Source organism: Tamandua tetradactyla, chromosome 12 (genome assembly GCF_023851605.1).
Source record: "Tamandua tetradactyla isolate mTamTet1 chromosome 12, mTamTet1.pri, whole genome shotgun sequence".
NCBI lineage: Eukaryota > Metazoa > Chordata > Mammalia > Pilosa > Myrmecophagidae > Tamandua > Tamandua tetradactyla.
Genome location: NC_135338.1, coordinates 30,291,778 through 30,304,012, shown reverse-complemented (window position 1 = coordinate 30,304,012; position 12,235 = coordinate 30,291,778). Strand labels below are relative to the sequence as shown.

The 12,235-nt window shown below is 42.0% G+C and overlaps 1 protein-coding gene across 17 annotated transcripts in view; it reads right to left on the bottom strand.

Annotated features, from left to right (window-relative positions):
- Positions 1-1,230: 1,230 nt before the first annotated feature.
- The window catches only part of SIPA1L1 (signal induced proliferation associated 1 like 1), a 417,008-nt gene continuing 406,003 nt past the window's right edge, over positions 1,231-12,235 (bottom strand). For all 17 annotated transcript variants that reach the window (XM_077122897.1, XM_077122901.1, XM_077122902.1 and 14 more), the window contains 4 exons: positions 10,244-10,390; positions 8,669-8,783; positions 4,049-4,130; positions 1,231-3,254 (listed from right to left, as the gene is read on the bottom strand). In XM_077122897.1, the coding sequence (XP_076979012.1) occupies positions 3,111-3,254; positions 4,049-4,130; positions 8,669-8,783; positions 10,244-10,390 (488 nt within the window). In that variant the 3' untranslated portion in view covers positions 1,231-3,110. The remainder of the gene's footprint in view (positions 3,255-4,048; positions 4,131-8,668; positions 8,784-10,243; positions 10,391-12,235) is intronic.

Genomic DNA, 12,235 nt, shown 5'->3' with positions numbered 1-12,235 from the left:
GATGAGAAAACCAAGCTGAGAGAGAAATCAAGTAATTTACCTAAGGCAACACAGCTGCTAACTAAGGGATTAGAGCCCCACTCTAAGTCAAATATCTTTTTTTCATCAGCTTGTGATGATTTCTGGTCTTTGGTGGTGTAATTCACATAGGAAAAAAGTTATTTGACATTACCCTGGTATCATTATTCTCTTAAAATAACAGTTTTTGTTTAACAACGCTCAAGTCTTTAATGGCTACGTGTCTTTCTGACCAAAGCGTAGTCTTGTACTTTAATCTCAACTTTGTTCGTTCTGGGGGAGTTAGCACCACAGGGGTGCTGAACACTGCCTTGATCTGGGGTCAGGCCATCATTCTACACTTAACTAGAGGCCAATTGCTTAAGCTGACTGGGTCTGTTTTCTTTGCCTTTGAGCTATCAATTTTAGTCACCCAACCCAGCTTGTCATCTACAGCCACCATGGCTTCTCCATTCAGCTCACAGCCTCCATCAGAGCAATGTTACCTTCCCCTAGAAACTCCTGAGCCACGTGGTGAGCCCTTCATAAACAACGTGCAACCCCCCCCCCAAACCATGTACAAATCATGGTCTAAGCAGACCTTCTTCAGAATGGTATTCAGAAGATTTTATGGCATCTATTCTCACCCTGTCCTGTAATTTTAGAATTTGTAGAACTGTTGAACCAAATAACAGGAAAAAAACACTACTTTTAATTCCCAATTATCTGCACTGCTGGACAGCAACAGTGACGTGGTAGATTAAACAATTTGGTTCTCTCTGGCTTTGGGATGCATTGTGATTTTTCGTCTGTAGATGAACCTTTCTAATTATATTTTGTGCAACCTAAAATTAACAGGCATTTGTATTCCCCAAGCACACAACATCTAACACTGAGAGTTGGAAGATGCAATACAGGCAGTTAAAGTGTGCTGGAACTCAGGAAATGTCAATGTTGTTGTAGAAAATCCACACATGGATAATGAAGAGTGAACTAATTATAATGTACTCTGGAAATATTAAGTCATAAGCAGAAAAGGCAAACTGGGAATTCTCTGTGGACTTGTGGGCAAAGAGTAAAAAAAAGCCTATTAAAATTCTAAAAAGGATAGAAACTTTTCAGAATCACCTTTAGTGTTAATGGAGCTTAATGAAAAATTAAGGATGCAAAGGAGGGTCAGTTACTGGGTGGTCTCAAGAAAACCTGAAGCAATAATACAAAAGCATTTAAAAAGAGTGTTTAAAATGAATTTTATTGTTTGAATTTTACAAGTAGTCTTTAGAGGCTTCAAACAAGAACTCTGTTGCAAAACTCTAATAAATAGCTTGCCCCAAGTCCCAAAACAAAATAAAAACTAAACTCAGAAAGGTAAGCAAGACTTCAGAATGCTTGAATGTTAGCGATATTTCTCATTTACAGAGATATCAGGCAATGTACAATCTCCTTCATACAATTAATTCAAAGAGAGAAAGAGACAGACAATTGAGATCATTACAAAGCACTCTGAAATCTTCCTATTTCCATGACAGAAATGTCACCAGAAGAAAAATTCCATGGAGAAATTGCAACCATGAATTAAACTGTAGCATGAAAATCTGGCAGTACAGGGTAGGGAGAAGACAGGAAATTCCATCTTGTGTCTTTTGGGGGTGGAGAGAAAAATGAATGGAGATTATTTGGGGAGAGGAACATCCTAGCAGATGCCAATAGATTGCTGAACACTCCCTCAGACCAGAGTCGCCACTCAAGCGACAAGAGGTGGAAGTTAAGTTACAATTATGAAGGCAAGAAACAAGGCCACTCGGGCTTTCTCAGAACAGCTGGCCAGGTCTCTGGACTCTGCAGTAGTGAGAGTCTTGGAACAACTCCCCAGAGACCTAGAGCAGACTGGAAAAGTCATACACCAATTATTTCTGTAGCAAAATCTTTTTGATGGTCACAAAAGGATGCAGAAAATACCATGTTTATATTCACGCTGAGACAGGCAGATTTCAAAAGCCCATTCTAGAATCACAGTCATTGCTCCTGAAAAGCAAGTATTAAAAGTCACAATTTAACATTCACTTTTAGCTTGCCCTGGTTACAAACACTGGTGAAGTCTTGTTTTTGAGCAAGATTTATTGATTTATTAATATAGTCATTCTGAGCAAGCTGCTGTCATTTTCACCAACTTCAAAACCAAGTTGCCACATTTTTAGCTTCAAAAATCTCAAACAAAACTATACTTTTGACCAACATGCATACAACGGGAATAACAGGAGATTAAAAAAAAATTAAGGGGTGAATTTGAAACCAATTAATATTTGGAGTCAGGAAGCTGTAGAGAGGCAGATTAATTTAGTGGGGCACATGTAAGCCAACCAAAAGCAGTATTCACTCGGAGGACCGCACCTGGGGACACCTCCCTGCAGGAAAGGCAGGCGGCAGCAAGTGACCTCACAACGTGGGCTATGAAAAGGGGCACTGTCTCTAGCCTCTCTCTGGTTTACTGACCGTGTTTTGTTAAATAACCCCATCCTGCTGATCTCTGTAAGATAGGGACAAACAGCACTAGCTCATGCATAAATCATTCAAGGGAAGCAGGCATTTTCTAAAAGCACCTCCCTCTCCAGGCATTTTAGGAACGAAGGTAAGGAAAGTACCCCTCCCCATCCCCCAAATAAACAACTAAAAAAACATTATTTTCCTAGGAACAGTGATATCTGTCAGTATAACAAGGGAAAGCTTGGGTTATGTGAAGTAGATAAGAAAAAGCTGATGGAAATAGAGGCAGCTGTGCCAGGGCGGACCCTGGTCCTAGGCCCAATTTCTTTTTAAAATATATAACAGATAAAGATATTGTGCAAAAAAATAAAGACATTCACATTTTAGCCGTTAAACTTTTATTTTGCTTTTTAAAATTTTTATTTACTTTTTCATTTTGCTTTTCTACAAAAGGCAGAGAATGATTGTTGATCTGCAACTGATGTGCTGTGCACTCCCCGAAAGGAGACAAAGTGGGAAGCTGGGGAAGGCGCTCTGCGAATGCTTTCAATGGCATGAACAAGGGGCTTCAAAGCGCTCGCGGAGAGCATTCCCTGGGGACCCCCTTCTCCATCCCACCGCAGCCTTCCCTAGCTCATGTCTATTGTATTGAAGACCCATTCCGTGAACTTCTTCAGTTTGTCCGAGGCATTCTGGGACTCCTCCTGCAGCCTCAAGTTGTCTTCCCGCAAGTGCTGAACTTCGGCCTGGAGGTGGGCTTTGTCTTCTTTCTCCTGGGAGGTAGAGTGAAGAGGAGAAGCACTAAGAGGTGAGGCCCCACCTTGCCCAGCTGCTACAAGTAGCCATGGATCTGTTTTGACCCTTGACCCGTTTGCATTCTTCTTTCCACCAAACACAGAGCCTGATGCTGGGCATTCAGCTACCCAAAACCACGGAAACAGAACCTCACTATAGGTTTATCTTGGAATGTAAATACAGCTATACGTATTTTCACGTCTTTGTTAATAAGGACTGTCTTAAATTTTAGACTACTAGTTTGGTGGCTGACGTCCTAATATAATCGAAGCTACCCAACAAGGAAAATTAGACCTAGCTGTTTTGGTGCAAAAGTGCAAATAAAGCCCAAGTAACAACAAAGTGTGTCTCGGCTACTGACACACTACATAAGAGGTTAGTGGGAGGCTGGGTGGGGGGTGGGCACGCTGACTGAGGTTCAAAAGCTTTCACAAAAAAAGGGACAATTTTTCCGTGCATGTGACCAAAAAAAAAACTTTCTTGCACTATGTGGGCCAATAGGAAGTGTGCTCCAACCAGTCTCCTAATCAAGTCGGGGGTGGGTCTGTAAGTAATATTACCGTTTTGAAGGTGAACATAATTGAAAGGGGTTGTTTAGACCTATGTTTGCCATTGATTACAAATAAAAAGTTCTTGCATGGAAAACAAACCAAGCATGTATGGGGGCACAGAGAAAACAGGAAAAGCCCTCACGTCTTATTCCACTTACACTCCTAAAGAAGGGCTCATGCAGTTCAAGGCAGTTTGATTTACTTTGGGAATAAATGTTTACCTTCTTCAAGTCTTCCCGCAGCATCTTCAGCATGCCTTCCAACTGGTCCACTTTGGAAGCCAGGGCGGGCGAGGAGTCTTTACTGTTAGAACAAGAAACAAAAGATCCTGCTGGCAGGAGCCGCCAGGGCTGGTTTGGTTTTGTTTTTTTTTCAATCTGAAGAGGCTACATTTGTAACCCAATGTGCATTTCTACTTCAAAAAAGAAACTTTAATCTTAACATAAGGTAATAAAAGCTTGAACTATAGCCAATCAATACCTTTCTTTGTTAAAGATGCTGCATCTTCTGTGACAAAAGAATAAAAGACAGTAAGTGAAGATGGTCTCTCTGGAAGCACAAGAGGTACTCTCTGGCAGACGTAACTGTCACAGTGACATGACTCCTGGAGGACATTTGGGATCTCTATTAGTGAGCTTAAAAAAGAAAAGAGCTGCTCCTCTCTGTGTGAGTGGGGAGAAGGGCTGTCTTAGGACCTGCCTTGGGGCTATAGAGATGGCAGGTCTCTAGTTCTTACCCATAGCTTAAAAATTAGTCTAAATATCTTAAAATACTAAAAACAATAAGACTACATGCTTCAAAAGCTGTCAACCAAAGCTTAATGTCTTAAATTCTGTGCTATTATGGTGAGCAAAATATAAAGGCCCACATTGTTTTCTGTCTATCTTCTGACATTTGACTTAAGTGTCACACCAGTGGAGCACCAGAAGGGTGCAGAGAGGACGAGAAGGCTACCCTACTAGCGGACAGGTGACTTGGCAGGACGAGCTCGGGCCCTAGGGCCACGGTGCTGAGAACGCTTGTCGCCTTTTCCTCCTTCACTTTCCTCCACCTGTATTCGAGCTGCAGAAAGTTTTCTGAGTGAGTTTTAGCCAGTCACAGGCAACCTCAGAGTCACACAACAGAGAATCCGAAATCTTCGGATAATATCCAGTTGCCTCTTTCCAGAGGTCAAAGGAGGAAGTAGTGGCTCTTTTCTTAATTATGTGAATCATGGAAAGAAAAGATAATCTTTACCTTAAAAATCAAACTTCATGTGAGAAATCCTGACCTGAAATTTGCTGGTCTTCTGCTAATTCTATATTGATAACGAACCCACGGTGACATGGAGTGCAACAAGGCTGCCAAATGAACAGGGGGACAAGGACCTCAAACTTATAAAACAGGACAACCAATTAAAAGGTGATAATGGACTGTGAATGGGAAGCTCCCACAACCTTCTGCAGACCATGACCAGTTACACTCTTCAGATGCTGGATGGAGGCTGAAGGTCAAAGACATGGTACAACAGGGGTAGTGCTGACTTGGTGGAACAGAAACACTGAGGCCAGACTGGATGGGAGGTCTGTCTGCCACAAAGCCACCAAGTTCACGGTCTCCACTCCCACAGGGCTGACCCAAGCCACTGAAGCTTGTCAGGACAGAAGCAGCTCTCAGTAGCCTATCCTCACTTTAGATACTTTTAATTGTATGCTGTATGGTGGGTCACATTTCATTATTTTTCCATGTGAATGTCCTGTTTATTGCCGCACCATTTGTTGAATTTTCGTTTCTTTGTTTTGCTTGTTTGTTTTTTGGGGGACGTATACAGACTGGGAATCAAACCCATGTCTCCCACATGGCAGGAGAGAATTCTACCACTGAACTACCCTTGCACCCCCTGACTTAAGGTTCTTAAAAATATTCTCTGAATGTGTGTTTGCTGGTTTGAAAAGATGTATGTACCCTAGAAAAGCCATGTTTTAATCTTAATCCCATTTTGTAAAGGCAGCTGTTTCTTCTAATCCCTATTCAGCACTGTATGTTTGAAACTATAATTAGGTCATCTCCCTGGAGATGTGACTCAATCAAGAGCGGTTGTGAAGCTGGATTAGGTGGAGACGTGTCTCCACCCATTCAGGTGGGTCTTGATTAGTTTATGGGAATCCTACAAAAGAGGAAACATTTTGGAGAAAGCGAGAGATTCTGAGAGAGCAGAGAATGACATAGCCATAAGAAGCAGAGAGTCCACCAGCCAGTGAACTTTGGAGGTAAAGAAGGAAAACACCTCCTGGGGAGCTTCATGAAACAGGAAGCCAGGAGAGAAAGCTAGCAGATGATGCTGTGTTAGCCATGTGCCCTTCCAGATGAGAGAGAAACCCTGACTGTGTTCGCCATATACCTTTCCACTTGAGAGAGAAACCCTGAACTTCATCGGCCTTCTTGAGCCAAGGTATCTTTCTCTGGATGCCTTTGATTGAACATTTCTATAGACTTGTTTTAATTGGGACATTTTCTCAGCCTTAGAACTGTAAAATAGCAACTTATTAAATTCCCCTTTTAAAAAGCCATTCCGTTCCTGGTGTATTGCATTCTGGCAGCTAGCAAACTAACACAGTGTGCATGCGCTATTTTTAAAAATACAGATATTTAAATCCATTTGCATATGCTCTGTCTGCACTTAACAAAGGAAAAGAGTTGATCATCACCCTCATTTTAGGAATTTAAGAACTATTCAAGAATCCTTTCTCAGAAAAGCAGTCTTTGCTTACTCAGCCTTCTCTTTGTTGTAGGTCCCATCCTAAGAAGCAACATGTTGCATTCTCCTCTGACTCTGCCATTTTTTATAAAAGTCTACAATACAGCCCAACTAACTACAGCTCTCTTCACACAGCTGTCCAATGGTAAATGCACATGCAGCACCTGCCTGTTACATTTCATGACAGACGATCCACTTCCTCTTATACTTTCTCTGCTAAGAGCACTTCCTTTCAGATTTTTTCAGAAAAGTCCTCAAGCACAAGTCCCACTGTATATCTGCTCAATAAATATCAACCTCACTTTTCCTGTTGTCTATTTCAGACCAAGTATTGTACGTATCTGTACTCTTAATTATCCTTGACAGGTTTTAAGGGAAGAGATTTTAAATTGATGAAATTATACATTCTGCATTAATGAGTGCTTAATACATGTCCCATTGATGACTTCAAGCTGGAATGCTTAGGGAACATCACACAAATATACAAAACTTCACTATTTGAAACCATGGGGAAAACAGAAAAGTCAGCCTCTATGCAGACCGTGCCTTTAATGCTAACAAAACCCTCTGAGTCTCAGTTATTGCTTATTTACTCTTTTTTTAATGGAGAAGTTAAAAAAAGAAACTTTTATTTCTTATTTTGCTATAAGGCTCTTGCTTCATTGAATGAAAATATCACCAGCAAATGTGGTATATTGCAAAATTAAGATCAAATTGCTCCTTATTTGACACTGTACAACTAACAAAAACTTATCTTCACTTCCTGTTATTTCCAATCAAAATGTCGTTACGTATTTTGACCCAAATCCAGGGATGGATGCCAGGAATAGTTACGATATTACATAAGGCTTAATGTAACAGTGTTGTCCTTGAATTACATAATTTTGACCTCAGATAATTTTAGGAATTCTGAATATAATAACAATATCCTAGCCTGAATCACAGGGTGATGTGAAAAATGTACCTACTGTGTTTATCTGCTATCATTAGAAAGTTAAGGGCTGTTTTCTTTAGCAGCATAGTTGGAATGAGTAGTTTCTATTTTTCTATAAGTTTTGTTAAAAGCTGCTATTATAAATCTCTATCTACCACTCATTTAAAATAGTGCTGGATTTAAAATATCAGAATAGTTTATTTAGGGGTTCTGTTTTCACTCAATAAATTTTCTGTATTTCTTGTATGTTTCTGCACTTATTAGTTCATCAAGTTCTGAAGGATTACTCAGTGTCATCTTGATCATCCATTTGTTGACAAGTCCTGGATTTTCTGCAAGAGCTTTGTTAATTTCTGTTAGTTCTCCCGACAGAGGAGAATAAAATTCACTAGCAGCTTTCACACTTTCCAAAGCACCAAATTCATCTTGTTTGTTCATGTTTGTCCCACCTTGGGAAAACTACAGTAAACATCTCCCAAAGCTCCCCAAATTGCTGATAGCCTCTGTTCCAGTTTCTTTTTCTTTTGTTATCTATTCATGTCTGTCTGTAAATTTCTGCTCTGAGAGCAGAGTAGGGCTGGTGAGCCGTGTCCTGACGGCACCAGCAACCAGTGCCCAGCCTCCAGGGTCATGCCGCATGCGTGCTCCACGCCACACACAGCGCCATGTTTGCAGGGGCGTGCACTGCTTGTTTACTTTTATTTTTACCTTCAGTCTTAACTATCCTAAGTGATCAGCTTTCTATCACATCTGAAGCAACAGACTGGGAGACGCTAATACACAGGCCCATTTAAAAGCATGACCTTCAACTGACAGCTGGGGAAAACAGACTGAAACAAAAACAGATTTAAGGGCTTCACCGGACAGGAACCTTGGGCTATTTGGTACAAACAATTTCTCCCATCTAAGAAGCTCTGAGGGTGTAAACACATTCAGGCACCCAATAATAACAGATACTCAAAATTATGACCTGAAGTAATCATGAGAAGTTTGTTTTTACAGTGTTTAGCTGCAGAGCTTTGTAACTACAATGTAAGGTGCCAGACACCGCAGTGATGAGCGCCACTCAGCTACTCCACGTGCTCTCCATCTTCTCTTCCCCACATCTGCTGCCACTAGTGGGGATGACACATGCTATAGAGCAGTGCCCCTCACCACTGGATGACCCACCTGCTGTAAGACTTCATCTGAGCCATAGGCTGATCCTCCAGCTGATCACTGTTGGATGCAGCACTCAAGGGGCGATGGTTTTCATCACTAGCAGCAAAGAATGAGGCTCTCTGGACTGGAAAGGAGATAAGAAACCATTCAGTATTTTGGACCCACATCCCTTGGCTCTATCTAGCAAAAGTCAACAAATGGCCTACATGGACCATCAAGTCCAAATCAGTGTGCAGAGATGAATTAGAAATCTCATCTTCTAATTCTTATGGGGGAAAATGGCTGTTTAGGTATAAATGGGTGGTAGCATTGCAATTTGCTTTTTAGAAATAGTTGACATCTATCAATTTCTATTCCTTCTTTTCCCTTGCTCATCCAAGAGGAATTCTGTTCAATGTTTCCTTGGAAATAGGCCTTGCACCAGATTTCCCAACCAAGGCTATCTACTTAGAGATAATATAAAAATAAAAGTAAGGAGCTAGGATTAAGCGTCTCACGACTTCATGAAATATGTTTTCCACAAGATGTCTGGCCACCTTGGTGGGTTCTGCCTAATCACCTACTTTTAAAATTAAAAAAATCTCCCATTAACAATAAAAGAAATCTCTACCATTTTGTATAAAGGTGAATGATCAACAAATTGAAATTTAAGGTCAACTTGTATTGGGGAATTGTGATCTGCTAAACAAACACTATGGAGGCAGTGGGGTTTAGTCCTGGATTAGTCCATGACTGCCTGACTTTTTATTTGTGGCCTAGTACATTTGTCCCCACAAATTAGAGGTTGACTGAATAGCAACTTGTAATTTTCCCAAGAAGAGCAAACAACAAATAAAACCCAAAAGGCAATCATCTGCTATCATAAATTTATAGAGAACATTTTTGTACTAACAAATATGGAATGCTAACCTTAGAATAAAGTCACTTTTTATTCAATACAAGGACAGCTGACAACCTGAGATCCATGTACGCATACTGCATTATTTTTACTTTTTGTATATTATCAGCAGGTCAGATCAGCAACAGTCTGAGGGCAACCAGCTGAAAGCAATCTTATGGCTAGTAGGCTGGGAAAGGAACAATGCAGACAGAAAATGTGTTACCATCCATGGGAGAAATTAATGTAAAGGGCACAAAGAAGCACCCAATATCTGTCAGGGACTAGAGCATGGCCCAGAATCCTAACTAGCTGATTGTGCATTTAGCAATGATGTCTTTATGATGTGATAAAAGTCTCTCTCTAGATGGATGTTCTTTTCAGTCAAATGACAGCTGGGATTCCTCTGCCCTCTGTCCTTCCCACATATGGGAGAAGCAAAGCATCCCTGCTATGAATTCATATTTAAAGGAAACACTAGGCTCCATCTGATTAAAGAAAATAATGTGTGCAAGTGTCCAGCCTAGGGCCTGGCCCCTATGGAGTGTTTATCAATGTTAGCTCAACTGGTTTCTGGCTGGCTTGGTAAAGTGCATATACTGCTGATGTGTCCAAAGAGGCAGAGTGGACGGAGGGTCGACCAGAGCATTTTCATGTGACTGCCCATGGATGCTGTGCCATCCTGTTTAGCCCTCTGGTGGACTCACCCTCATAGGCCTTGGCAGCATCTACCAAGTTGGACCAATCCAGATCTGCAGCAGCATCAGGCAGGGGCATCAGGCCAGGATCGGGCATGGGCTGCCTTTGGGTCTCCTGAATGTCAGTGAGGGAGCTGTCCGAGGCTGAGAACTCTCCTGCAGGAAGGGACAAGGAATAAGATACTTCTGTCCACAGGAGAACCACTCCAGAATGTCACTTACATTCTGTTACCACAATGGATGCAGATCATTTGTTACCTGGAACCAAATGCTGGTCTAGAAGGCCATAAGTGGCTATTCTAAAGCTGATTTCCCCCAATTTGTCTTCATTTTTAAAATAACCTACCAATAGTACAAATCATAGAAAGGCTAGTTTTGCACCAAGTTAATCTGTCTACTTCTGTGGCAGTGTCACTGTCCACATACAACGAGGCCCAGGAGAGGACAGCTCCAACGTCTTACTTTTCCTCATGGAATGAAGAGATTCAGGATGGGAAGGAGAGGCCGACTTCAACAGAGACCTGGGTTTGGGACCCAGGCCAGGGGAGCTTGTCTATACTTGTTCAAGGGGGATCACAGGGGTTATTTTTATCTGGAACCAGATGGCTATCCAAGCCCTCAGTGGACTGGGGTCTGGGATCTGCTCCCTGGCCCATGCCTGTCCTGCATCCTAGGAATGGTCCAATATTTTCCATAGTCGAATACATCCAGGTGGTGGTAGTGAGAATCCAAACCGATCCTATAAATGAGAGCGCATCAGACCCCACCCATGAAGGTGCTGCTCTGCTCAGGACTGACATGATTCTCCTTCCAAAGGGCACAGGGTCATCTTGTGAACAACTCACTGAATCTGTTTTGGGTAATGACAGTCCAACGTCCAAAATGCCTTCTAAGGTAGCAATTTGTTCAGTACAAATACTAAACCACTGGAACACTAAATGGCATATTAACAACTACCTTTGCTTCGTCTGGGGCAGGGAGAAACAGGCACAATTAGCCATTCTATGCCATCCCAGGGCAGGCTGCCACTGCCCAAGGACATGAGGGTGGAGGGTGGAGGCTGGAGGGGCCTGACCAGGGGATGAGCAGGGAAATGTCAATTCCCTCAGTGGGGTCAGAAGCTGGGGCAGAAACGGGGGCAGAGTGTATGATTCCTTGAGAAGAGCCGTCCCCAGAAGGTGACTCTAAGATTAAAATTCAGGCCAAGATGTTGCTAAAAGTGAAACTCTGTCAAAATCTATAAGTAACTCCAGAAATGCCTATTTACAAGGAGTTAAAAAGTTTTGTTAATTATGATAGCCTCGTAAATCAGAGTATATTTAGTACTTGTTTTCCCTTTCAAATTATGTAAAGAACGGCTTTGAAGTGCAGCTGCTAGTTATTAATGTGCTTAAAATTAGCAAAATTATGAGTAAATGGAAATCAACAAATACTGCAAGATATTAAATGCTCAGTTCTTTTCAAACTCGTTCTCACCAAGGGCAAATAGGTGGAACAAATAATTTAGTGTGTCACTCAAAACCCCTCTGCCCCTTTATCTCTGGGGCCCTAATTTCTACATTGGGAAAAAGGATGTCACCAAACAAGGCATGGGCTCAGGCGTCCGGCCCCCTGAAGAAATGCTCTGTTTGTGACATGTAATCACCACAGCTGCTGCCTGTCTTTTAGGAAAATGAGAAGAGATGACAGGAAGGTGCCTAGTGAGAGGCCTGTCCATCTGCCCCCTTCCTTTTCCACAGGACACTATGGGCTGGGAGCTGTGTCTCTCAACTTGGGCCTCCTCGGCTTGAAAATGATTGTGTGGAAGGTGGATTTCTTGGCTGGTCTCTGAGAATGCAAGCTCCTATAAGGCAGGGGCTCCTTTTAACAGGGCCTTTACAAATGCTTTGCTTTTATTTCTGCAAAGATTGGACTGTGGGAAGATGGCAGGATCCTTGAGTGACGTCTGCCATGGGTGAGGGGGAGAATGGGATTATGTAGTCGAGCAATGAGCAGGACAGA